At 39.9% G+C, this 27,334-nt stretch overlaps 1 protein-coding gene and 1 long non-coding RNA gene across 3 annotated transcripts in view; one reads left to right on the top strand and one right to left on the bottom strand.

Moving 5' to 3' along the window:
- LOC149801385 (uncharacterized) overlaps positions 1 to 27,334 on the bottom strand; it is a 147,942-nt gene that overhangs the window by 81,595 nt on the left and 39,013 nt on the right. The window lies entirely within an intron of this gene.
- LOC149801386 (roundabout homolog 3-like) overlaps positions 1 to 27,334 on the top strand; it is a 62,977-nt gene that overhangs the window by 6,522 nt on the left and 29,121 nt on the right. Inside the window, exons 2-4 of one of the 2 annotated variants that reach the window (XM_089955458.1) lie at positions 21,817 to 21,928; positions 25,546 to 25,715; positions 26,827 to 27,012. In XM_089955458.1, the coding sequence (XP_089811584.1) occupies positions 21,817 to 21,928; positions 25,546 to 25,715; positions 26,827 to 27,012 (468 nt within the window). The remainder of the gene's footprint in view (positions 1 to 21,816; positions 21,929 to 25,545; positions 25,716 to 26,826; positions 27,013 to 27,334) is intronic. The other variant, XM_089955459.1, reaches the window with a different exon arrangement.

Genomic DNA, 27,334 nt, shown 5'->3' with positions numbered 1-27,334 from the left:
AATGCTTAAACTCAAAAGGATTTTCGTTGTAGGCTCCGTTGAAGGCTGTATTCTTGACGATACCAACAATCAAACGCTTGGGTAACTGTCCTTGGAACAGATGATCTTCGATCATGGATCGCTGTCCAGCAGGAATGGTGAAGGTTTTTACTTCTACGCGTCGTATGGGATACTTGGCGGTTGTTCTGCTCAACGTTTGACTGATGTCGTTACCCACTTTAGGTAACACTTCCACACGACGTACGTAGAGCCTGGCTTCCTCGATGACAGTTTTGCAAGCAGTATTACCTATCAAATGGAAAGCGGCACTGCTACGATTCAGTCTCAGGCGGACATTGACCCCGTTTAGTAAATATTTCTCTTGCAACCACATGTCCAGATGTAAACGATCCATCAGTTCTAAACTCTGTCCATCTTTGATTCTCTTTCTTCGTTCTATAAATCCGTCATTGTTTTCTTTCTTTTCATCAGTTTCTAAATTTTCAAACTTTCCAGCTTCGTCAGCTTCCCATACCACACAGGCATTGAGATGAGTGTTCTTGGCGTCTATTCCGTACGTCAAGAGATTTTCCAGGTACGCTCGATAAGGGTAAGTATCCATGCTGCTGCTGACCAGTTTGTTGTTCAAGTACAAGTCCACTCCGCTAAACAAGGAATGCATGAAATTGTTGACGGGAGCTATTACCTCATCGCCATCTAGGGTCGAATTGTCCTCATCGACAACTTTGACTTTCAAGTACAAGTAACTGCTATTCAGATCGATGTAATCTTCGGGCTGTCCTTTGATTTCAAACTCGATGGGAGCTGAGGCTGTCAATGAGGAGACGGGGTGAAATTCCACCCATTGGGATTCTTGCATGGTCATCATGGTGGGGGGCATGGCAAACAGATCCAGTTCCGTCTTGGAACAAGCGCAAGATTCTCGGTGCATCATTTTGTTCTGTGTTTCAATAATCGAAAACGTCTAAGTCTCGTACGGTTCTTCTTTTCTTGGCCTTTCTCGCTTGAAGTCTGGTGAAGGGGTGTTTTCTTCTTCGTCTCTTTCTGCCTTGTCCTTGCTGAATGCTTGACTCGGTATCGTGCAGGGCATTTATAGGTGTGTCTCGTCGGCCCAAAATGTCTTTACCCGTTTGCAGCAAGACATTTTTGCCTGCCCTCATGAAGGCTTCTTTAGGGTTTTGTTTGTCGATCATGACATTTTGGAGAAATTCTTTGCCTTGCGTCAGTGCCGCATCTTTCAAGGCGTGCAATCCGCGTGTCACCATCGGTTTCAACACCGGGGCCACCGAACGAAAGGCCGATTTTAACATGTCTCCTAAACCGTGTCCTCGCTGTCGAGCCACCCCTCGGTACACTGGATACATGACTTACTTACGAATCGTGAGAGAACCGTTTTCGAAAATGGAGTTTCACCGTGACTTTTCCTTTGGTGAATGGAATATTTTGTCCCAAATCTCCTTTTATAGTAATGTTGACCGTGTCCAAATACGACTTGCTGACCGGCAAATAGTGAGGATGGACAAATTCGCGGTGGACGTGGTAAGTGTTTCCACCTTCCTCGTCAGCGTTTGCGGCAGAATCCACTTTAAAAGGAATGACACGCAGTAACGGTACGGAGGTGTGTCCCACCACGTTGTATTCCACCACATCGGAGTACACGAACATCAAATTCAGTCCTTGGTTCAGTTCTACCGGGGTACGAAAATACTTGGTAAAAGTATCGTTGTCAGAAATGACTAGTAATTCGCCTTTTTGTTGTTCTACTTTCTTCTTCATCTCCATGTCCCCGCCCAACATGTCAAACAATTCAGGACAAAATAAGAAAGACATGATTTTGGGCCCCTCAGGAAATTTTATCAGGAAGCGACGAGCTGTTTTGTGGTACTCCAGGGTGACACTTTTTTTGACACTTTCCAAAGCTTTCAGAAACACACCATTAAACCTGGTGACTATGGTGCTGACCAAATGTTGACCACTAAAATAATAGCCTGGGGGAATGAACAAGTGATAGGTGGTCCACTTTGGATTTTGTGTGTTACGGGTTTTCTTGTCATATTTGCCATGGGTATCCAAGTACTGTTGCATTTGTTCGTCATGAACTTCCACATCAAATTTATTTTGATTGGGAAGGACATTGAGGACTTGGGTCGGGTGAATCATTTCTACTAAAGCCACTTCCCAATGGGCTTCGTGATCTAAGGGGATGGCTTGAGGTAATTTGGCCGTGTAACAGCACAACGTGTTGTTGGGAAACACCTCCATGGAACTGTCACTGGGTAAGGTTAAGTAAAATTGGTTTTGGTGACTCATAATTCCAGAGTTCTGTGGCTGTCCGAGGGAATATTAGTGGATGTCAGAGGTGTGTCTCCGCCCAAAATGGGGTTCTGATTGTGGTTGGACTGGTGACTGGCACTGGCACTGGACACAACGTTCCCGTTCGAGGAGAATTTCAGGGAGGGATTGGGAAGTAGGTAACCGATGCAACTGCTCAATAAAATGGTCCACAATTGTTTGTCTCCTTGTTGCAAACTCAAATTGGCGATGGCTGCCCCGATGACACAATACACCACGAAGATTTGGCAGAAAAAGACGATTTGCGTTTTAGGCACACGTTCTCCACACCACACCCACAAGGGTTGTTTTTGTAAATCTTGCACAGAAGAACTAGGGGAAGAAGGACTGGTCGACGTAGCTGCGTCTGCTGCTGTGTGAAAGGGCATGATGGTCACTTCTTCTTTTTATAGTCGATGACTTGCGAAGCGTCGATCCAAGAATCGAAACTGGGTGGATATCCTTTCCAACGTACTTTGACTTCTTTGACACGTCGTTTGCCCACTTTACGGGTTCTGCGTTCCAGAATGCTTTCGATGTCGTACACGTCGTCTTCTTTTTTGGTGACACGTTGTAACTCGGGCAAATAAAACGTTCCTTTGAGTACTTCTCCGTTCATGTCTTCCAATTTATAGACGGCAGGATGACGGCCATGCACTCGTCCAGTGACGCGAAACAATTCGGTCGTCCAGTTAGGTAAGTAACCTTTGTCGAAAGTGCGTTTGGTTTTGCCAATGCGCACCCAATCTCCTACGGTCAACTCTCCACTTTTCTTGGGGACAGCCCTCGTCGGGGACGTACCAAACAGGCGCTCGAACACCAGCACTTCGTTGTCGGGAGTCACGTCTTGCGGGGCACGTCCGATGCTTCGATGGTAAGATTGGTTGTACGCTTGCACCAGGTGCGGTAAGATGTCGATGTACTTCAGAGTGTGGTGATGCGTAAAATATTTCCACATGCGTTCTTTCAAAGTGCGTTGAAAACGTTCCACGATGCTGGCTTTGGTTTCGGGATTCTCGGTGGTAAAAAAATGAATGTCACGTTTCTTTAATTCTTTTTGGAAAGCTTGGTTCAGAAATTCGGTGCCTTTGTCCGTTTGCCATCGAAGAGGGCGACGACCGCTTTGTTTCAACACCCGTTGCAGGGCTCGCACTAACTCGCTGCTGGATTTGGAAGTCAAAGGCACGACCCAGGCAAATTTGGAAAAGACGTCGATGACACAAAACAAATATTTGTAACCACGATTGTAGCTGGCCAAATGAGAGACATCGGCTAAATCGGCTTGCCATTGATGATCGATACCTTCCACTCGGGTGCGACTTCTGGCAAACTTGCGTCGAATGGGTTTGTGTAAAGTGTAGGTAGCTTGTTCTTGTAACCATCGTTGCACTTGAGGTAAACGGAGACTTTTCAGTCGCGTTTTGGCAGCACGATACAATTTTTGAACTCCTGCGTAACCTGCAGGATGGGAGGGATCGTAGTAAATGCTAGCTAAGACTTTTTCCATTTTTTGTGTTGATTGGTGTCTTAATAAGGCACCCACTCTTGGAAGAGGCTACTCTTTTTCTCTTGGGGTATTTTCTTGGATTGCAAGGCTTTGCGTGTGCGGCCAGCAATAGGTGTCGAAGAGGAGGAGGATGTCTGAGCGGGGGATATCGGTTCTTGTTTCACTTCTGTCTTCACTTCTGTCTTCACCTTCTTTTTCTCTTGTGAGGAAGAAGGGGTGGCCATCATCTTTTTAATCCATCCAATTCTGGAGGTAGGTGGTGTTGTTAACTTGCGTACTTTTTCTGGTGGAGTTTGAAACCCTTCTTCTTCTTCTTCTTTTCCTTTTTCGGTCTTGGTCACGGGTACTGGTGGTACTGGTACTGGTACTGGTACTGGTGATGGTGCTGGACTTTTCATCAAGGTCTTAAAATCTTTCAAAGTGGGTAGAGCTGTTTCGTCTAAAGCTTTCTGGTGAAAGAGTTGCAGTCGTTGCAAGAGTTGACCGTACTTTTGCGATTTTTCTGTTTCGGACAAATCTTGGCGATCCAGCAAGGATTGCAATTCGTGTTGTAACTGGGACATCTCGCTCAAATTGGGATTGGGAGGTAAATGCGGGGTGCGTTGTTCTTGCCACCGATGGTATTCCATCCATCGTTTGTAAGGCACTAAAGCTAGTTTTCGTCCTTCCATGGGGTTGTCAGGGGTGAATTCTGAGATCTTGGGACTTCCGAAGGCCTTTTTATCTTGCTCCCACCAGTCCTCCCAACATGGTTCCCAAGACTCCTTTCAGTATGGGGCCTAACAAGAGAGGTAAAATGCCTCCACGTTGGACCAACATCTTCTTTTTTTGACGAATGGGAACTTTCTTTTGAACCATTTTCCGAAGAACGTGACGATGTTTGCCTAAGCATTGTTTCTGGTGTTTGGACAAAGGGATCGTGCCTTTCAAAACGTTCAAACAACATTCGCACACGGTATCGATGACCTCTTTGGAGGCCGTTTGAATGAGTTTTTTTCGTAGGGGTGGAGAAGCTTTGGACAGGACAGATAACAGGTCCCCATGTTTGGCTAAACGTGGTGGTAGTCCTTTCCTTTTCTTTCCTTGGGGTTTTCTGGAGGGTGACATCTTTGAGTCTTTAGGAGCACCTAAAAACACTGATACCCTACTCGGTCACAGGCCTTTTTTATACTGGAACGCGTCGCCACTGATTGTCTTTACGTTTTATCAGTTTGAGGACAGGCATGACACGTCGTGCAGGGGTACGTAACGGACTAAATCGAGCCAGTTCTTGCTTGGACAAATCCAGTAAACTTTGTAACATGCCCGATCTTTCTTGAACTTTGATTTTGGGAGAAGGTACTTTGTGAGCAGCAGCCACTGCCGCTAAATTGGAAGGTCCTGCCACTGGGGAAGTTCTTTTGGGGGTCATCAACGGAGAAGTTCTTGGTGTAATCAACGTCTCCAAGTACTCTTCAGTTCCTGGTGACATCAACGGAGAAGTGGACAAACGTGAGGCTGCCGGAGACGTTGTGGCAGGTCGTGGCTTGCGAGTGTAAGGTTGTGTCCTGGCCGAAGTGCCTCTCTTGCGACTAGTTTTCTTCTGTGGACTTTTCTTTTTTTGAGGACTTTTTCTCTGTTTCTTTTTCTTGGGGCTTCTTTTCTTTTTCCGGGGTGATGGTGGTGGTGTCTGGTAAGAGGAGGGTCCCGCCACTGGAGAAGTTCTTCTTGGGGACTTGGTCTTTTTCTTTTTCTTCTTGGGGCTTCGTTGGACTTTTGTCTTAGGGATAACTTTGGGGGCATTAGGATCCCATCTTAAGAGTGAGCGAATGATGACCCCTCCTAGAGTACCGCTCCCTCCAGGTTTCAAAATGATTTGTTTTTTGGTTTGAGTGTCGATGCGGGGATCGGCCAGTTGGACCAAAGCGACTTTGTTTCGATCGAAAAAGCGTTGGGTTTGATGAGGAATCTGAATGATTCCTTGGAGTAATTGACGTGCCGTCACCGTGAACCATCGTAAGACTTCTTTGAGACTAGCTTCTAAGACACGGGCTCGTGTTTGTGGATCTTTTTCTCGACTGATGCCATACAAGGCACGAATCAATTTGACGGGAAGATGAGACTGAAGGGACGTCATGTTCACACTGTGTGAGGCAGACGAAAAAGGGTCTGAGGTTTTTATAGATTTTTTTCAATGGGAGTGAAATGAAGTCGAGGACGGAGACGTGTACAGGACAGGCCCTCCGTCTTGGCACCAGTGGTGAAACAAGTGGGTACGAAATCGCAAATCCTCGGGGGTCGTAGGTTTCAAATCGACGAGCAAATAGGCGTGTGGAGTTTGAGTGGCATCGTCGTACGCCTGAGTCAGCCAAGGCGTTCCTAACTGTTTGGCTAAGACTTGCACTTGCGATTTATCTCGAGGGCTTTTAAACAAGACCACGTAATGCGCATTGAGACTGATGGTGCGATGGGCTTTACTTTGTTGAAACAAATTTTGGGTGATGTAAACGACACTGGCATTACGGTGATGCCCTTTGCGCGTGAACCACAATTTAATTTCTTCTTCGTCTTCTCCTAACATGTCGTCGAAAATGACCAAATGGGTTAGACGGGAGTCAGAGACGATGCCATCGTCTTCTTTAGGAATGCCTTCCACAAACACGATGGAATCGCCTTGACTTTCACGCAAGAGGCTGTACGCCGATTGCCACTCTTTGTAACACCACACGATCCGTTGAGGGGGCCGATCGATCAAATGATGTTTATGTTCGATCAAACGTTTGACGAATTCGGTTTTGCCTGAACCGCTAGGTCCAGCAATGAGCATGTTAAAGGGATGGCGAAGATACAAAGCCTCCCAACTGGCACGATCTAAGTGTTCGTCGATGACTTTGACAGTAGAGGAAGAGGGAGCAGAGACAGCAGAGGTAGCCATGGTATGAGAAATGTCACTTGTGACACGAAAAAACAAACAAGACAAGAGTTTATATACTTTTTCAGAACACGTTTATTGAATGTTTTTTTCAAATATGAACACGAAAGACAAAAATACATACAACCCAAATAGTGATGTACAGGAATATAAAACACAGCAAAGCGATCAAAGTGAAATATAAACAAGTGTCTGTACAACATGTTTTGGGTAACCAAGATGTCCTAGGGACAGTGTGTAATGTTCTTACAGTCTCTACATGAGGTATTGTCACACAAGTGTCCTCCCGGAATGGCCTTTCAGGAATGTCCATGACAGTCCTGTCCTGAAGCGAGTGGTTGTTCTCGGTGACGGGTTCTTCTGGCACCGTCACTAACACAGGTTGAAAAGTAACTTTTTTCCTTGAACAACTCTTGTGCATACTGGGCCACTTCTTGGGTCCAAGCCTCAAAACCCCTCTTTTTCCAATCACGAACATCTGTCCAATGGGGATGTAAGTCACAAGCTACACACACATCGTCATACACGTCTTGGGTCGCTAAAAGTTGACGAATCTTTTTTTCCTGTTGAGGTCGAGAAGTATCCAGATGAAAACGCAAGGCTTTGAACAAAAGGAGTTTTTCGTGACCATTTAAGGCCATGGAGGTGGTAAGTACTGATCGTAAAGAGTCCACAAAGAATCGGCTGGTAAACGAAATCCCAGAAAACAAGTCACTAAGACACACACCACTTGTCGTCCAAAATTGAATGGATACAGTTCTTGTAATAATCGATGGTAATGATCCACGGTTTGAATATGGTCATTGAGTTCCTTCCACGGAATCTGTTGAATGATATGTGACATAATCCGTGGCATGGCAACTTGATTTTATAGTGTCTTTGTTTCGGAAGCAATAAAGGTAATTTCTAACCAAACACGTTCGTTCTCCAGTAGGGAATTTAAATGTTACATACTGTAACTGAAACGTCAGAGTTTGTCTAGATGTTTCGTCTTTTTCTAAGCAGATTCCATGTAACAAATGTTGGTAATCCTTTAACTCGTCTTCCTCAATACGTTGCAGTAAGTGAATCTCCAAGTAACCAAAATTACGAACGTCTAGCCCATCATCATTCATATACTGAAAGTATTCAACAAGGTCTGACCAGTGAAAAAATTTCTGACGAATCAGTCCTCTTATACCATTCAGGTACCAGTGGTTAAAGATCTGGTGACGTAACGGATGCAATTGTTCTTTACGTTTCACTTGTATTTTCACCAGCTCTCGGTAAATCCTTTCTCTCAACTCCTCAGGCAAGCCCAAAATGTACTCTTGTAAAGTATCCATAATTATATACACTGTTTTTGGAATCGTTGGGTGGCGACCAATAGCCTCGTTTAACTTTGTGTCTAATGTAATATCCACTCATAATCAGTCTTCTTGTACTTTGGAACATAGCATAATTTAAAAACGGACGAATCACTTTGAGTTTGCGTTTCACTTGTATTTTGATCAGTTCTCGGTAAATGCGTTCTCTCAACTCCACAGGCAAAGCACGAATGTTCTCTTGTAAAGTATCCATGAATAGGTCATACTAAATCCTCTTTGGTCTGACACAAGAAATGTACTCTTTGCACAAACATGGTTTCACTTCAGTGTCAAATTTAAATCGTTGAGTCACTAATCTACACATTACAATTCGTTCAGAAGTTTCCTCTTTCACTAAGTTGACATTGTGTTCAAGATGTTGGTAATTCGTTAACTCTTCCTCTGGAATTCGATGCAGTACGTTTACAATGATGTAACTACAATCGTCCATACCAAACCAATCCTTTTTAAAACTAGAGGATCGTTCATCAATGTCTGTCCGATGGAACACTTTCAATTGAATCAATCCTTGTATAGCCTTCAGGTACCAGTGGTTCAAACACCGGTGACGTAACGGATGCAATTGTTCTTTACGTTTCACTTGTATTTTGACCAGCTCTCGGTAAATGCGTTCTCTCAACTCCACAGGCAAAGCACAAATGTTCTCTTGTAAAGTATCCATGAACAGATGATTATGGTAAGAAGTTACTTCAATGTCTCGGTCCCACTAAAGGTAAGTAATGACAATTCGGTGACCATCGAGCATGTTCTACGTAGGCCGAATCTTGCGGTTCCCAGTGGTGAAGTGACACACCGCAACTGAAGCACTTGACTTTATCTCCTTCGCCCAAGTAGAAAAATCCGGCTCTGGCTAATTCTTCGGGGGTCGGTCCTCCCAGATACTTTGGCCATTTTCCTTTGAACGATTGAAGACGATTTTCAAAGTCGCAGTATTCCGACAAACGCACAGGAAACGAATATTCGTTTTTCACAGGTTCGTTTCGATGAGGGTTGAGTGACATGGGCAGGAGTTTGCTCAGGGCTGGATGACATCCGTAGGGAGGTAAACGTGAAGGTGGACATTCCCCTTTAAAACGAAACCCAGTAAAATGTCCAAGAGGACGAGCAGCATCGCTTTCGCATCCCACAGGTTTGACACGCACAGCATCACTTTCCATGACAGGGGTAGGGGCACTAAAGTTCCCATGATGCTTTACGGCATCGCTCAGGTCACAAGGTACAGCATCGGTCCCATCGCAAGGCTCACAATCGCACTCGTCTGCAAACTCCGTTACGCAATTACAATGGTAACCACATGGACAATCGCAGTTTCCTTCCGGACATTTTCCGTCGCAATGCCTGGGTCTTATCCATCCAATATTAGTCACACTAGAGGAAGATACAACTTTTTTACAATCCCCAAACTGAAACGATGTCTTTTTCAAAGTATTCATCTTGTTCGCTCGGTCTTGGTAGTCACAATGAACTATCGATCTTGACCATAGCCCCCTTTTTATACTAGTCGCAATGCAGTCTCCAGCTTGTACATCTTTCCTTTTTTACGTTTTTTATGTCTCGTTTCGGAAGGTACCGTCTCTAAGGTACCGTCAACATTGTACCGTAGTGAGATGGGTGGAAAGGTCATAGAAAGGTAAGGGCAGTGCGGAGACCATCGAGTATGTTCCAGAATAGCTGAATCTTTATAGATACATAGATCCATTCGTAACTTCAGTCCGCAAGCAAAACACTGTACCTCGTATCCCAATCCTGACTCAGGTCCCAAGTAGACAAATCCTGTTCTAGCTAAAACATGCGAAGAAGGTAATCCTTCCCTATCCGTAGGCCATTTCTGAAACGTGTCCAATCGACGGGCACAATCACAATAGTCAGGTAAGAAGACTGGAAAATGGTAGGGTTTGAACTTGGAGTTCTCATCGGGTTTCTCACTCGATTCTTGCTGTGGCGAAGTCATCTTTCTGGTGGGGTAACTATCCTCTTACAACCAATGTTTTATACCAACGTGTCCATACGGTAAGGTGAAATGATTGGGAAGTCGAACTCGCTTCTGGTACACGATTTGATAGACTTTTTCCAAGGGCCGACTGACGATGTGGTGAGTGGGTAAACGTACAATCTTGTTCGGTTGGTGAGTGGTCACTTTAAAGTTTCCATCCTCTCCCGATTGCAAGGCTTCTTTCAATACCCCAAAGTTGACCACTCGACTGGTACGATAATTCAGAGTCAGTCCTTTCACTTTGCACGTCGTGTGCACTTCTCCTTGTTTGTCCCGGTATTCGTAGCCGTAATTTTTGGGACCGCCACTGACGAAACTTAGAATCTTATCGTCGGGATGCTCGTCTGTCCAGGCTCCTAAACGGTCTCCTTCGATGTTAGGGTGATGTTGAATCGGGTGATGGATGTAAATGCAACTGTCCGTGTCAAAGTACAGGACGCGTTCTTCTAACAGTTCTAAAGCTTCGTACAATTTTAAGCGAGCATGGGCTGTCACGTAAGCCGCAATGATGACATTTCCAAAAGGGTCGTCTTGCACAAAGTCCAGATCTTCTTCGTAATTGACCAAGATCAAATTCTCTCGAACGACGTCCACGTGTTTCATGTATTTGGTTTTGTCGTGAATCATCTGGAAGTAGCGGGAAGGTTCTGTCAAATATTCCGTCTTGGGTAAACACGGTCGTTGTGCCATTTTACCCCACAAGCAATTTAACATCACTTTGGCAAACGATCGCCTGCCTTCGTTTTTCTCGATGTGGTCTAAAGTGATGCCTTCTTGTTCATAGTATTTCTCTTTGAATTGTATTTGGTCTTCGGGAGTGTGACACCAGGAAGGATAGCCGCTGGCTTCTTGTTTCAGTTTCAAAAAGGCATCCACGTAGTCGGCGAAAATGCCTTTCTGACTGGGATCACCCTTGTGGTATTGTTGTGTCTTGGGAAAGTGGCAAATTTCGTACACTTCTAACAGTTGGTATCCCATGTCCAGAGCTTTGAACAATTCTACGCTGACCCAGGTTCCCGTCAAGGCACGTTCTTCCTGGGTGTGCTGACAAGGCTGGTCTTGGTTGCACGTTTCGGCACAAGTACGGCACAAGGGAAACATCAGTTTGCCTTGACAATGGTGAGGTAAGACGGGATGGTATAGGTTCGTGGGAGGCAAAACTTTGCACTTGATCAAGCCTTCGTATTGTCGAATGTTTTTCAGGTCGATGTGTTCCGTCAGCAATTGCGGGTGCCCTACGGGAAAGCGACAATATTTGCACACGTAGGGATACAGCGAACACACGTCCAAGTATTTGATTTCTTCTCCTTTCTCTTCGTCGGCTTGGTACAGCAAACAGGTGGCATTGGTCCTTCCTCCGTACAAACTATCCCTCGGGTTCAGCGGGTCCACGAACTGGTAACTTTCCACGAGGCGTTTAAACTCGGGATCGGTTTTCATACGGTGATCGTACTCGTGTTCCCACATTTCCACCACTTGGTATCCTTCCTGTTCTAACTTTAGGCGTCGCTGACAAGTGTCCTGGTACAAGTCTTCCATGGTTCGTTGCAAAAACTGATTTTTAGTGCCACGGTCAGGGTAACAGACGGGACATCCGTGAAATAAGCAACCGTTAAACTCGTACACGATCTTGGGGTTTTCTAAGTCCCAGCCATCGACCGAATACGTTCCGATGGTCTTTTCGCCTCCTCCGTTGCGGGCATGCTGAATCCACTTGTCTTCCTTGTCGCACAAGTAATGTAACCAGCGTAGGGCTTTGACCGAGTATTGACGTTTGACAAAGTGGGTCGTTTGAGGACTGATGACAGCCACGGTCTTTTCAGGCATGAATCGTTGTCGATACACTAAGGAACACGCTTTGGCAATGGTGCAAGCTTCTTTCAAAGGATCGACCCCTCCGTGTTCCATGAACAGTTCTCGAAATTTTCCACAGCAACGCCGTAAAATGTCCACGTCGGAACGACAATACTTTAGCATTTCTTCCTGAAAGTCGAAAGGGTCCGAGGCGTGAGCCTGGTACCAAGCGTAGAAAGCTTCTCGTTGTTCGGTACGCATGTTGTCGGGGTCGTAATAGTGAGCCTCAGGCAAATGGGGTAGAACGGCGTGTTGATTGGCTTCCGTATTGAAAAAGTGTGGAAAGTACCCTTTAGCCATTTCTGTCATTCCAAACGTTTTAGGCATTCGACTCAAAGGCATGGCCAAGTAACTCATCGAATCTTTAAACTGCACTTGTCCCACTTGCATGAAAATGATTTTGGCTCCGTTCAAAGTCACTTTAGGACGCTCGGTGCCTTGTTCCGTATAGTACCTCAAAAGAAACTGTCCATCGTATCCGGAGAAATTGTGAGCCATCACTGTGGCATGACGATGACAATCTCCGTAACGTTCGATGTCCTCTTGGCTCCACGTCTTGTCGATGGGGTCTAAGACCCATTGGGCAAAATCGGCTAACGTGTTCGGTCCCCGAAAGATTTTTTCACGCCCTCCGGGTATCTTGCTGCAGTGAGGGCAATGACTGAAGATAGGTTCTTGAATGCACTTCTCGCACGCTCGATGAGCCACGCAGAAATTAGGAATGTGAATGCCAGTTTCTTGCATGCATTCGAAATCGAAAAAGATGAAATTGCCTTTCTTCTTGTGACCGTCCTCTTTCTCTGGTGGGGGTTGGTATTTTTGCACGTAACATTGGTGTTCCAAGTCCACGATGTGGTGACAAATGTGACATTTTTTCTTTCCTGAACATACGTGTGCCTTGGTATTATTGGTACGTATGACTTGTTCACACGTAGAGCACAATCTCAGCAGTTGACAAGCGCATTTCTTCTGTGAACCTTGCGTTTTCAGATGTTGTTGGTAACAGGTAGGGCTGACAAACGTGCGCAGACAAGTGGAACAAGGCACTGGTTCTTCGCTCAGACAGGGTGAAGAGGCCAAACATCCTGTGCATTTCGATCCACAATGCTTGTGTTGCTCTCGATTGTTATAACCATGGTCACATTTCTCACAGTAATAACTGTATTTCAGGAATCCGGTGATACTGGTAATGGTATCGAAATGTTCATCGTGATAATAGACATGAATGTATTTTCCGTCCTTAAAGTCTTGCCCTCGAAACAATAGAGGTCCGCGCACTTCTTGAGGGTGCACTTTCAAGGTATATCGTGGAGCTAGGACATCTTGCAATTTTTGCATCTCAGGAATGCCACAGGGTGTGTCTTTGGACAGGCCAGCTTGTTGCAACAGGAGTTCTGCTTCGTTTCCTTGTTTGGCTCGATGGGAACGTTGAATAGTGTCCCAGGTTCTTTTCCATTCTACCGTGTCGTTCTTGTTGGCATAGGTTCGTCCCACCACGATGGCACGGGCTAAACACATCTGGTCATGAGGGTTGCTAATTCGAACGAGACTCTTTTTGGTGTTGCGAAGGTCGTCCACCAATAACATCTTTTTGCGTCCTGTCCCTTGAGGAGGAGAGACGTGGGTCATGTCCAGTGTGGCTTTACCATCGGTGATGTCAAACTGATCATTAGATTGTTGTACGTGTTGAATCTTGTCCATGACTTTGGAAGCAGTTAATTCTGCAGGGGTGCTAAACTCGATCCAAACAGGGGATTTCAAACCGTCGTGTTGTATGGAAAGTCTCAAGCGATCGTCTTCTTTGGGTTGACATTGTCGCTTGAGTGCAGTGAGCAAAGAATCCCACACCTCAGTGATGAACACTTCTGCTTTCTCTAACGGTACTTCGGACTTGAAATCTTTAAACTTCACCGTGTATTTGTAAGCCGTGGTTCTAAATTTTCTAGAGGAGCGCTTTTCCGTCTCTCGAATGGAATAGTAGTTTTCAGGGTTGACAAAGGGTGGTGAAGTTGGTTTAGAGGGTTTGGATTCTGGTTCACTCATGTCCTCTTCAAAATCACTGGCATGAATTTGTGCCAAGATTTCAGCCCTGGTACGAGGCGATAGATCACGTTTCTGCCTCTTACTTTCTTCTTCTTCTTTCTTCTCGAATGAATGGGATCGTTTCATCTTGAAAGCAAAAAGTCAAATGACTCAAGTTCAAACACCATAAACTACTTTATAGTCCTGGCAGACCAGCGTATATAAAAGGGTGTGTGTCTTGTCCTTTCACTATTCATTTCACTCTCAAGCCGAGCACAACGATGGAAGAGACTGACCAGATGGAACGTTTCGTCAGAGCTTTGCGAGGGGTCATTAGAAAATTCTCTTCAGACCAGCCTACGGACTACTCTCCTTCCTTTAGAGATAAAAGTCAAGATACTTGCTATATCTGTCAGAAGAAAGGGCATTGGTCTTCAGAGTGTCCAGACCGTCAAAAAAGAAAAAAAACAGGGACTAAAAGAGACAAAAGTGAAGATACCTGTTATTATTGTCAAGAAAAAGGACATTGGTCTCCAGATTGCCCCAAAAAGAAACAAGAGGAGTCAGAAGAAAAGAGGAATTCTTCAGAAGAAGAGAGGGATTCTTCAGAGGAAGAGAGGGATTCTTCTGAGGAAGAAAGAAGACAGGTGAAGAAAAAGAAACAGGAGAAAAAAAGAAGAAGGGAAGAAAGCGAGGAGGAAGAAGAGGAAAAGAGTGTGACGGTGAAGAAATTCAAAAAACAGAGAGACTAAACAAGGAGAAAAGAAGAAATTAATGAACTTTTTATTAAAGTGTTGTGTTATAAATTGTGAATTGGATTGTAAAAAAATGGAGAAAAGAATAAATGAATGATATAAGGTAAGTGTCTTTGAGTTGTGATTTTAAAATAAGAAGCTACACTCACACACTCATACACAGACACGTACTATAAGGGTAACATGGGTGAGTTTTTTTTGAGTTATTGGCAAATTGAAATTGTATTTCTTTTCGAGAAATGTGGGTGGCCCTGAAAAGGGCCTTTTTTCTTCATGGTGTAGGGGTGAGTTTAAGCAATCAATTTTAACTGCCTTAAGCCTTTGCCACGGCCAAGGCCTACTTCTGGACTGCGTAATGTTGATGATGATAATGATTGGGTTGAAATCACTAAGGGTGGTACGGTAGGCTTAGTCACAGGGTTGACATGTTTGGCTCGGGAAGGTCGTATTCTCTTCGGTCGTGATAAAGAAGTCTGATACATTTGTTTCAGACTTCTTAACTCCGCTAAAATGTCCAACAGTACCGTGACCGTTTGATTTTCACCCTCTTGTTTCTTTGCTGCTACTTCTTCTTGCTGTTGTTGCTGTTGTTTTTTTCTTACCTCTTCTTCTTGTTGCTGTTGCTGTAGGAGAAAAGTCTGTTCCGCTTCCTTTTGTCGTTGTATAAATTTCTCCAATTCTTCTTTCTGTCTCTGTCTAAAATTCTCCACTTGCGGTAATGAAGAAAGTAACGAAGGTTCCGGAACAAATTCTTGCGAGGAGAGAAAATCCACAAAATCCCAATTCACCTCTTCTGAAAGTAAGTCCGGGTTCCCTTGGGCAGTCTCCCCTGCTGGTGCACCCCACTGGATCGTTTTCTGAGTTTCCGTCATGTTGAATCACTGTCGCATAGATTGACTGCACACAAGCGCTAGCGAATCTATATTGACTACGTGACGTCACAGACTGCTCTCTTCGGATTGGATGCGAGCTGACTGAATTCTGTAACGCGTGTTAGGATTGGTAAATGAACTCAATCCGTTTCAATCCTTCCTCCGCCTATAAATAAGCGCCGTTCACTGCATTGATTCACCTGTTCTCGTCGCTTCAAGATGTGGACCACAGTTGAGTCATCCACCCTTGTGTCTTCCATGATGTTCCGGACGGACATGCTCATGTATGTCCGAGCCAAGTGGACCGTTGTCCACAGGACAAACACCAGCCTGTGGATACGTAGGATCTACGTCGAAAGACAAGGATGCCTGAAAAGAGTGCTGATGTACGGACCAACAGTAAGACGCAGCCTAAGGACAAGAAGAAAACCAATGCGGTGCCATTTATGTTAATGAATACATTAACATAAAACCCAAAGGCCCTTTTCAGGGCCAGCCATATATCTCGAAAAGAGATAGTCTTTGAATTGCCTAAATTTAAATTTAAATTTTAAAAATTTTTTTTAAAATTTTTTTTAAAAAAAAAAATCCCATGTTAAATTCCCCTTGTCCGTAGAGTGACCCACGATTTATTCCCATGTTAAATTCCCTTGTCCGTAAAGTGACCCACGATTTATTCCCATGTTAAATTCCCTTGTCCGTAAAGTGACCCACGATTTATTCCCATGTTAAATCCCCTTGTCCGTAAAGTGCCCCACGATTTTTCTCCATGTTAAATTTCCATTGTCCGTAAAGTGCCCCAAGGGTGTTTTTAATGCTAATTCCCATTGTCCGTAAAGTGCCCCCCTTCACTACTTTTGTTCTTTTCGAGATGCAACATGTTTTTAAGTTGAATGAAATCCATCTCCTCCAACATTTTTCATTTAACATGCACGAGACACATTGCGATAAAGCCCGTTTCCCTTAATATCCTGTGCTATTTTAAAACAAATTTAGACTGGTCCGCTAAGAATATTTGTATCAGAATAGAATAAATCTGTGACACGTGGTTTTATATTACAGAAACCCATCTCTTTTCTTGGAACTGTTTCATGTAGAAGGAGTTTTAATGATGAATAAATCTGCTTCATCCAATTATCCCATGGAACAAGCCTCAAACTGTATTCATTATTATGTGTCTCTTGCTCCTGGTGTCTTTGATCTGAACTTATTAATATCTTTTGATTTGGAGTGGTTTCGTGTTGTTTTTTTTTTTAAAAAAAACTGGTTCCCGGTTTGCTAACTTTATTACCCGGGTTATTATTAATGGGCGGGTTCTTTAATGCTGTCTGCATGCTACCTTTGGCATGTAAGCCTAAAACGAATATTTCAAAGAAATAGTGTATGTTTCTTTTATTCTTTTTCTTTTGTCTATTGCTGAAGCTGCTTTAATTAGGTCTAATCATTTGAACCTAAAATTTATAATATTAAGGTTGGATGGGCATATATGAACTGTTCTTATGACATGAGGTAACTACGCTTCAAAGTTATAAGGTTTATTCCGAATTGTTATATAAATGATTCATACATGTCATTTTTATCATTTTTGGCATTATATATGGAAGGTGTTAAAGATTTAACGAGACCATTGCAATCGCACCATAAGGCGTATTTGTATTTCAAAATAATAAGTGTCAAAGAAATAATAAATAATGCTAAGCAGTTACTACATTTTGAAGTTAGAAATCAAACTATTATTTCTGACATACTTGTACATAAACAAGAAATTATGAATGTAATAACTAGTCTTAAACTAAACAAAGTGTTCTGTATATCTGATATAATTGTAAGTTTTAAAATGTTTCTATTTTTTATTTCATTACATATCAAAATAATGTTTTCTAGAAACTCATGCTTTTTCCAGAAAATATTTTGACTTTGACTTATCGTTTTAATAAACACCAAATGTTGACCTAGATCCCGACCTTGATTCAAATTTAGTAGCAGCCACGTAAATAAGTTCTATTTTTATTTTAAAATGATTGGTTGTTGTCGAGGTCATGATGAGACCACGTGACTTACGATGTAAACAATTTTTAAATTTTTTATTTCTTATAATAATTTGATTGGTTTTCATCAGAGTCATGTTAGGCATACGTGATATATACACGATCACTTTACCCCTCTTTCGATTTCGCAGCTTGGGGATTTTCGAAACTGCGTTTTAGAATACGATATAACCTTTGTTTTGGAGAAATATTCTCAGTTGGGCTTTTACACTTGAAAGTGTTGTGTCGTTTGGAGTTATTTCAAATTACTTGGATTCAAAAGGATGAATTCTTTTATTTCCTGGAGATATACATGTGCTCATATGAAATTCTTGAACAAAGACAGCTCTTATAAAAATTTATTCGGAATTACAAAACCGGAGTGATATTTCTTGTTTCTACAAGGAACTGTATACTTCAACACACTACAGGTTGCAGCATACGTCATCGTCTTCCATCTTGGATTCTTCGTCGGGACTTGAATTTGAAACCATTAGAACATTTTGTTATTAGAACTTCTAAAATTGTATTCTTGGATTATTCTTGAATTATATTTGGATTTGATTTTTAATATTGTTTCATTTTTACAGAATGTTTCCAGGGAAATAAATTATTATATTTTTCAAAGCTTGTTGTTGTCACTATTTCTTGTGCTACTGTCTATTTGAGCCTAAAAACGTAACATAAGAAAAGCCACTGGCTCCTGTCATATTAGTCATGGACCCAGTCATACTAGTCAAGGACTCGGTCATATTAATCATGGACCCTGTCATATTAGTCACGGACCCTGTCATATTAGTCATAAACTGTAAAAAGTATAGTTGAAGAAATATCTGTGCCCTTGGAAATGTTAATGAATCAATTAATGAAGTATGTACACCATACAGCGAAAGCTAATTCATGTCAAACCAATTTATGAGAAAGGAGACAAAACGCTAATTATATACCAATTTCTCTGATAAGTTGTGTGTCCAACGTTTGTCTAGGAATTGTATTCAGACATAAATATAATATGATTTGGAGAAATAAACATAAACCTGGATTTCTTAGCAAATCGTGAACTAATTAATCGTTATCACAAAATATGTTTCTCTCTTGATTCAAATGAAATCACACGTTTAACGTACGTTGGTGTAAGTAAACATTGTGATGCGTGGATGAAATGCTCTAGAATATGTAATTGTTGGATAGCTTCTATCACCGCTCAAAATATGCTTATCAAACTGCTACCAGAGAGTTTTCTGTTGGATGCTTGTGATGGTATTTGCAGATGATACGTCTCTTGCAAAACTTAATGAATGGCCAAATGAAATGCCTCCTATTTTTACACTTCAAAAACAGACGTTTTATTAATCTATTATTATTATAATCTATTTATTATTATCTATTACAGGTAGATAGACTTTTCTATCCGAAGTTCTCGTGTGACAATATGTATTTTCTTCAAGTTATAAGTTATATACACTTTGGACTAGCAGTATCCGCTGATACTAAATTGACTGACCATATTAGTACGCTTATTAAGAATGCATGTAAATATCTTTGTTGCATGCGACTAATAACTCTTTACACGGATCAGCTTAAAACAAATGTTTTAACATTATTCATACGTCCAATGTTTGGAATATGTTGATAAAGTCTGTAATTGAAGATTCCAACAGATTTTAGAAAAAAATAAATCGGCTGTACCTTTTCATTGAAACAGATAGTCTTTATATGCAGAAACTGGTGTACCACTTATGTGTGATGGTATTGTTGTGACTTGATATGTTGGAGTCCACAAGTGTGTGAGAGTGTTACCTATCCATACCTTACCTCCTATGATTGGCTTGTACATTGTAAATGTTGCATGGTTAGGGTGGGTGTGTATGGTCAGTAAGTGATACTCTTCATGACTGTACCTCCTACTTTACCACTCACCCACTTCAAACATCTGTTAGCAGTTTGTTGTTGTACGTTTCTGTGAGTTAGGATAAGTATTGGTCAGTTAAGGTACTTGTGTTGATTCGTGGAGTTTCACCATGCTAATTCAAGATAAGGTCCATACGATCTTGTTATTTATTTAACTATAATGTTATATCTTATATGGAACTTATAGGTCATAGCATCATGTTTGATGTTGAATTCCTATAGATTCCTACAGGGTTATACTTAATGTTAAGTTCTCAAACGTTCCTATATGGTTATGCTTAAGGTTTTAAGTGTCAAAGATTCCCATAGGTTGATACTTAATGTTAATTTCCTTAGATCACCATCGTGCACACTGGGTCCCATATCGTCCACCATACCTATTTACATGTTTCTAATGTCAATTGTATCAGAGTGATATAATCCTAAATGTCCTTAAATGAATTCGCAATAATTCCTAAAAATGATTTAGTTAAAGAATTATTAATGAGGACTTTGTAATTCAAAATAATACTTTAAATAAATAAATCCTCTCGAATATTAACTGAAATATAATTTAAAAAGACTCCACTAAGAATGATGTTAACATATGGAATAAGTAATTCTGAAGTAGGCAACATTTATAGAAGCTATGACAAAATAAGAGAACCAGAATGAAGGTCATTTTCATATATAATTTGTCAACAGTTTGCTTCTAGAACATTCATAATTTTAAACATAACCCAGATCTTGAACTTAACATCTGTAAGCATGTTGATTGCCAAGTAATAATGACCTTAAAATGTAATCTAAAATCATAGACAAATATTAGGTATGTAATACTTTTGCAAAATAACAAGATATTAGTCAGGTAGGCCCAACTCCTACCCTGAATTATGAACAAAGATCAATTAATTGCATAATGCAAATTAAATATACATTACATATAATATTGGACAAACGGCTACACACAATACAAAAAATATATACATAACAGAAGATAGGGACAACTTGTCTAAAGAGACATCTGGCATGTGGGTAACATTCGTACATTTTCTCTTAATCAAGAAATCCCTATGTTCCGTTATTTTTTTAATGAACGTTGGCCTGCTGTTATGACTCTTTGACCTTAAACAACGTATCAGAAAAAAGCAAAACCAAGACGTTTTGTAAAGTTCAACAGACAATTTATTCCACTTGACAAGAAGTGAAAATTTAAAGGAACTGGAAAGATTGTGAGTTATATCTCAAATAATCGAGACTGTTATTTTACATGTAAAAAATATACAGAATATTCTGAATGAATTCCAAGAGTCTTGGACGGGCTGATATACTAATAGTCCTTTTCTAGATGATGTACCAATAGTATTGATGTACCACAATGCTATAAACCACAATGTCTATGAATGAGTGCTCAATAGTCCCAAATTAGTATTTTAGCTCAAAACGTCAATGAGCACTTGTAATTCCAAGAGATAATTTAAATACGTAATTCCTCTTAAGTTATAAATTACCACAACTAAAACTCAATATAGAAAGAATTATGTTGTTTACCACAACCTTATCTAAAATCCAACGACACGATAAAATGATAAGAATGTGGATCACAAGTTTGCTCCCAGAACATTCTAAGTTTGGAAATGAAGCTAGACCTGGAACTCAGATATCACTAAACTACTTTTCTACAACTATTAGACTTAACAGGAACATCCGAAACACACCTTTATCCATACTTTTCAACAACGGGTTGCTGCAAAGGCTGCTTGAAAGATTGTGAGTGAATGCCTGAATATGTAGTCAGTTGCAATAAGACAGGGCTGGTGATCAGTGTCAAGTCCACTTGTTCATCTTATTTCTTACATCCAGTATGAATAAATAAAGGAAACATATTTAAAATGAAGTATACATTGGTTCCCTTCTTTGTATTTAATGATGTCTTGACACTCTGTAGCGAAAGGCCCTGCTTCTTGGACCTTCGGGGACTTGTTCAGGACTTAGTTATAAAAATCTGGTCTGTATTTGTCAAGGCTCTTTGTAGAAAGAATTAATTGTCCCAGGACCTTCGATTGCAGCTGAAGGATTCTCAGTTATCAAAACCCACTCTACAATTTTCAGAGCTCCTTAATCAGAGAGTCCCGGCTTCCAGACCCTGAAATCTGACCTAGCTCTGTGGTCTCTATAAATGTGATAGTGTATAACATCGATTTATTGTTTATTATTGGTGTATAACATCGATTTATTGTTTATTATTGATATATTTCTTGACACTGTTATTCGTCTTTTCTTTTAGTGTTCTTTGTGCCAGTTAATACCGAGCAAATATTGGCGGAAGGAAACGCAATTAATATAACCTGTGTTTACGAAGGTGGTAATATTCCTTCAGATGATGTAAAAATAAAAAGGTATGTATTTCTCTTCAAACTTTACCTAGTACATTCATAGTAAGTTGCCTCTTGTTATGTATAACCTTGTTGAGTTAGTTGTAAAATAATGTACCGTGTTATAGGTGTGTCTGCCATATACTGTTTAGAAAGCATTCAGTTGATAATAACATGAAAGTCAAGATACCAGTCCAGTTTATTACAGTGTTATCCCTCACCTATTTTTGAGGGGTGATGCAGACCTGGAATTTAACAATAATTTCTTTGTAGCTAGACATTTATTAGTCCTGCTGAAGCTTTGCTAATTATGTTCACCACAAAACCATGTGGGTTGCAACCTATCATACTTGTTGCTTGCCGTGTCTTAACTCACCAGAAGTTTCATACATTGCACATTCACATCGTGCAGTTCATCCTTTAACGTTGTATTACTGACCCTTGATATTTACATGCAGTGCAAATATTACCCTTAATGCACCTGCAAAATGCATACAAATGTCTTTTTTGCAAAGAAGGTGCCCTGAGAAGAGACCTTACCATGCTTAAAATGCCCTGACGGGTAATCGGCACCATGCCCTACTGTCTTTATATTATTTCTATATTAATCGTCAAAATACTGAGGGACAGCTGATCGGTTTCTTGATTAATTATTACAATTTTCTAACAACCTTTTCCATGTAAATTTATCCACCTTTACAAATACAGTATTGTGCACGGCTAGATAGCAGTTCCTTAATTAGTGAAACAAAATCAGATGCAACAAATGCATGGTCAGTATTTAATGAAACTTGTCAACCCAAATCTGAATAAGAATCCATTCATAATTGGGATTTTATGAATTGTGGATAAATGAAATAATTTTAGGCGTCTGGAGAGGTTTATTATAATTACAGGGATGGAATATTTTACTGTTCTACTTGTATTTACAAGCGAGATTGGGGATGGCAAGTAATTTATTTAAGATACATGTGGAGTGAGACTAGTGCAATTTTTAATATGTTCAGTATAGGTTAAGACTGTAGAACCAATAAAATTGATTCAGGATCAGTAAAGGTTTTTAGGTTTTTATATCCCTGGTCTTATACATTGGTGACTGACAGAATATGTGTTGAGTTTTGAAATATGTTTTATTGTAATTAAAATTAATGGATGATTCTTCTATTAATATTAATATAATACACACAAGCTGATTAAATGACTGTGTTACAATTGTACTGTAGTATGTGCACTTGAGTGTAGTTAATGACGTAGGTTGGCATTATATTCTAGGCAAATTACAATTTTATTCTAGGCAAATTACAATTATATTCTAGGCAAATTACAATTATATTCTAGGCAAATTACAATTATATTCTAGGCAAATTACATTATATTCTAGGCAAATTACATTATATTCTAGGCAAATTACAATTATATTCTAGGCAAATTACAATTATATTCTAGGCAAATTACAATTATATTCTAGGCAAATTACATTCAGTTGCATGAGCACAAGTGGAATTACGTTAAAAGGAAAATCCAGCCACAAAGCTAGTTATCATCATGTTATTCCCCATTAAATTCTTATCAGATAATTAAGATGCTGGTAAAAATGTAGGTATCCAAATACTGCCATGTTGGTTCCGTTTAGGTAAGTGATGAACTTGATTAACTTATCAGTGCATATGGTATTAGAGTAGAACCTGTCTTGAAAGACCACCTCAATTTCAAAAACACTCTGGTATAAAGACAGATGGTGTCTCTTAACAGGTCACAATGCTGCATAATCAATAAATTGGTACACAGAGAATGTGGCCTGTAAAAACAGGTCGTCTCACATAGCAGTGGTCTTCAAGACAGGTTTAACTGTAATGGTTGGGATGTTTCCATAGATTCTTCAAATTGCTTAAATATTTTTTTGCCAGTTAAATTTATTGACAGTTTATTGATTAGATGAAAAGTGAAACTATGCTGAATAATTCATAGCAGTAACCTTAAAACTCTTGTTTAGTGCTGTTCTCCTGGTGAGAAAATCGCATTGATTATGGACTTAACAACACAGAAGACTTCTTACAATGTCTAGTTGATCCTCAATTAAACTGGTACCTGTCAGGCATCAATATTGGCCACTGTCATCATAAAACTATTGTTATCACTACTCCTTCTGAGTGGATGGTCATATTGATTCGGTCTTTTCAGTAAATAAAAACGTCTTATGATATTTAGTTATTCTTATGATATGTAATTTGTCTTTCATTAGAAACGTTCTTTCAATTATGGTACTTTAATAATTTGCTTTTTTCATATAGAAATCCAAAATAGTTACGATAAAATCAGACATCTTGGATATATTTTGATCTTGTCTGCAAAAAAATCAGTTGTTCATAGTACCAGTGTAAAGATCAAAGGGCACGGGAACGAATTTTGTACTGTAATTTATTTGGCATGCTAGATTAATTTTAAGGAATATCAAACATGGTTTCAGTACTGAGCATTTCACACGAAGCAAAAGCCAGAAGAATGTCTTATGTCACTTGTTTAGGCTAGAATAAACAGTAACACAAGAAAGAATAAAAACAATAATTTTTTAAAAATACAATAATTTAATTCCCTGGAAATATTCTGTAAAAATAAAAAATATGTACTTAAAATTTTATCGAATCAAATCCAAAAAGAATCCAAAAATAGTCAGAGAATAAAATTTTAGTAGTCCTAATGACTAAATGTTCTAATGATTTCACGTTCGAATCCAGACGAAGAATTCAAGATGGAAGACGATGATGTATGCCACAATCTGTAGTGTTGAAGTCTACAGTTCCTTGTAGAAATAAGAATTATTACTCCGGTTTCTGATAGCTGAATAAATGTTTATAAAAAAAACTGTCCTTGTTCCACAATATTACATAAGCTCGCGTATTTTTTAGAAAAAATAACAAAATTAGTCCTTTTGAATCCAAGTAATTTGAAATAACTCCAAACTAAGTAATTTGAAATAATTCCAAACAGCACAACATACAACTAACAATTTAACGGCCCTACTTCTACTGATTAAATCTCCAAAACATGGATTATAGGGGCTTTCCAATACGTAAACAAGGATCACGTGATCATCTCCTAGAAGTTTTAGAAGCAAGTACTTGTTACAGCTTACGTTTATCCAGTGTGACCCTGACGAAAACCAATCATTTTTACTCTATGTTTTAAAGACAAGGTCCCATCATGACCTTGGAAACAACCAATCATTTTAAAATAAAATAGAACTTATTTACAAAGGTTGCTATAAATTCTGTAATAAGGACAGGATTTAGATCAACACCTGGTGTTTATAAACTACAGTCAAGGTCAAACTATTTTCTAAAAAAATGTATCATCTCAAGTGAATAAATTTACATTACAATAGCATGTAATTAAAAAAATTAAAAAATAAAACTGACAAACAATTAAATTGAAATAAATATATATTAAATCAGATATAATTAAATCAAATATACATAACACAATGAACATATCTTATTTTGTTATGCGTGTTGTGCCTTTTTGATTACATACTCATCCCCATCTTGGGGGAAGGAGTGAAATGGGGGTGAAGAGAGAAGTGGTATATGTACTTATATGAGCATATTACCCATCATTGGTCCAGTTCATTTTCACGATTACAGAAATGGAGAAGATTTGAAGGGCTTTAGATTTATAGGGAGAGGTTCAACAAGTGCACCTTGGACCAAGACGATAACTGGAGTGAAGAGAAACGCTTCATGTGAAGATGACGGCTATTACACATGTTCCTATATACATGAAGAGACGCATCAGAATATTTATATCGTCAGAGGTGAATGTTTGTCTTTTCTGGCATATATATAAGTTCATTGAGTACACACTTGTAACACAGAAAGGAATCTGGACTGGGGCCAATTATATGATTGTAGTAGCTAAATGCTAGGTACACGTTGTTAATTTACATTTTAGTGGCATCCATATGATCCCCTGATTCAACTGAACCGTTCACCCTGTCTCCTAAAGATTGGTTCAAAATCAGTTTCAATAAGACCATAGATGTCGTTTAAATGAGTATTCCTAATTCCATTAATTCTATATTCAGATCCGTACTCGCGATGTCCTTTTTTACAGAAAAATTGCTTTATCTTTGTTTTCTTTGTTCATGTAAATGCCATTTTTCATTCTTTCTTAAACTGGCCATGGAAATTCACTTTCAAGGTCCTGCTGAAAGCTAAAATGCCAATAATGAATTTTTTGTTAAAAAATTTATTTATTTGTATAATGTTGAAGATAATGTAACTAGATGCAAATTTTACCAATAGTAAGTCCGAATTACTCACTGTGACTGTGACTGTTTCATAAATTGGGGAAATTATGATATAAATACTATAAACCACGAACAGTCAAATTTACCTTTTCATAGTCATAGTTACTACCCGTATTTCTTATCTGTAATGAAGGTTAAAAGTAATGTTGTTGTTGTTGTAGGGTTTAACGCCATTTTTCAGCACATGATAGGCTATACATGGCGGCCAGTATTAATGGTGGAGGAAGAACCCAGGAAAACCCCGGAAAGAACCACCGGTTAAAAGTAATATTTGGAAGTAAATAAAATAATATAGATAAGCTTTATATTTAAAGCCAGTCACATGTTTCTAATCTTTTTTGATTAAACAACATCTTTTATAACGATCAAAAATAAGATGTATATGTACATGCTTATAAGTCGAGCCCAACTGCTAATTGAATGGACCCAGATCAGCTGTTGCTTAACATATTGACAGTTCTGGGTCTGTGTAGTTTGTTCAGAGTAATTAGTAGAACAAACAACATCGATACTAATCTTCCAGCACAGTATGCAATGGCAAATCGTGGTTTGACGTGACATATAAGTGAGTATTTACAGTACAAGTTCTGATTGCCATAATTTCATCCATTTTCAGTGGAGCATTCCAGCTCAACCATGTCACGTTCTGGTAATGATACTGTTCTCCAGTGTGAGCCACGGGGATGTTCTGGTACCAATAATTTTACAAAGGAAGTTAGATGGAGTCGTGATGGCAAGAGTCTAATGGCAGATGAAAAATATAATATTACTCAGAGCGGTTCACTAGTTATTAAGAAAGCAGGTAGAATATTGATATTACTTTTTGTCAAGCCTACTTTGGCGGAAGCTAGACATAGTAATAGCTTTTACATTCATGTACATGTTTATATGACAAGCATTCCAGCCATCCACACCCTGTGTTCAAGAATTTTCATTTAATTAAATAAAGATTTCTTTGAAGGTTAACGATTTCTTGATTCCCTTAAGGTCAACGTTTGTATAAAAACGTTTGTCCCAGCCTAGTACTTGACCAAAAGAAAACGAAGGATAAATAAAATATAACAGATTTATTGTTGCAAACATTGGAACCAAACATCCAAAATACAGACAACCATTCTATACAT

The sequence above is a fragment of the Sinohyriopsis cumingii genome, chromosome 4 (assembly GCF_028554795.1).
Source record: "Sinohyriopsis cumingii isolate HCF-2022 chromosome 4, ASM2855479v2, whole genome shotgun sequence".
NCBI lineage: Eukaryota > Metazoa > Mollusca > Bivalvia > Unionida > Unionidae > Sinohyriopsis > Sinohyriopsis cumingii.
This window is presented reverse-complemented; position numbering and strand designations above follow the sequence as displayed.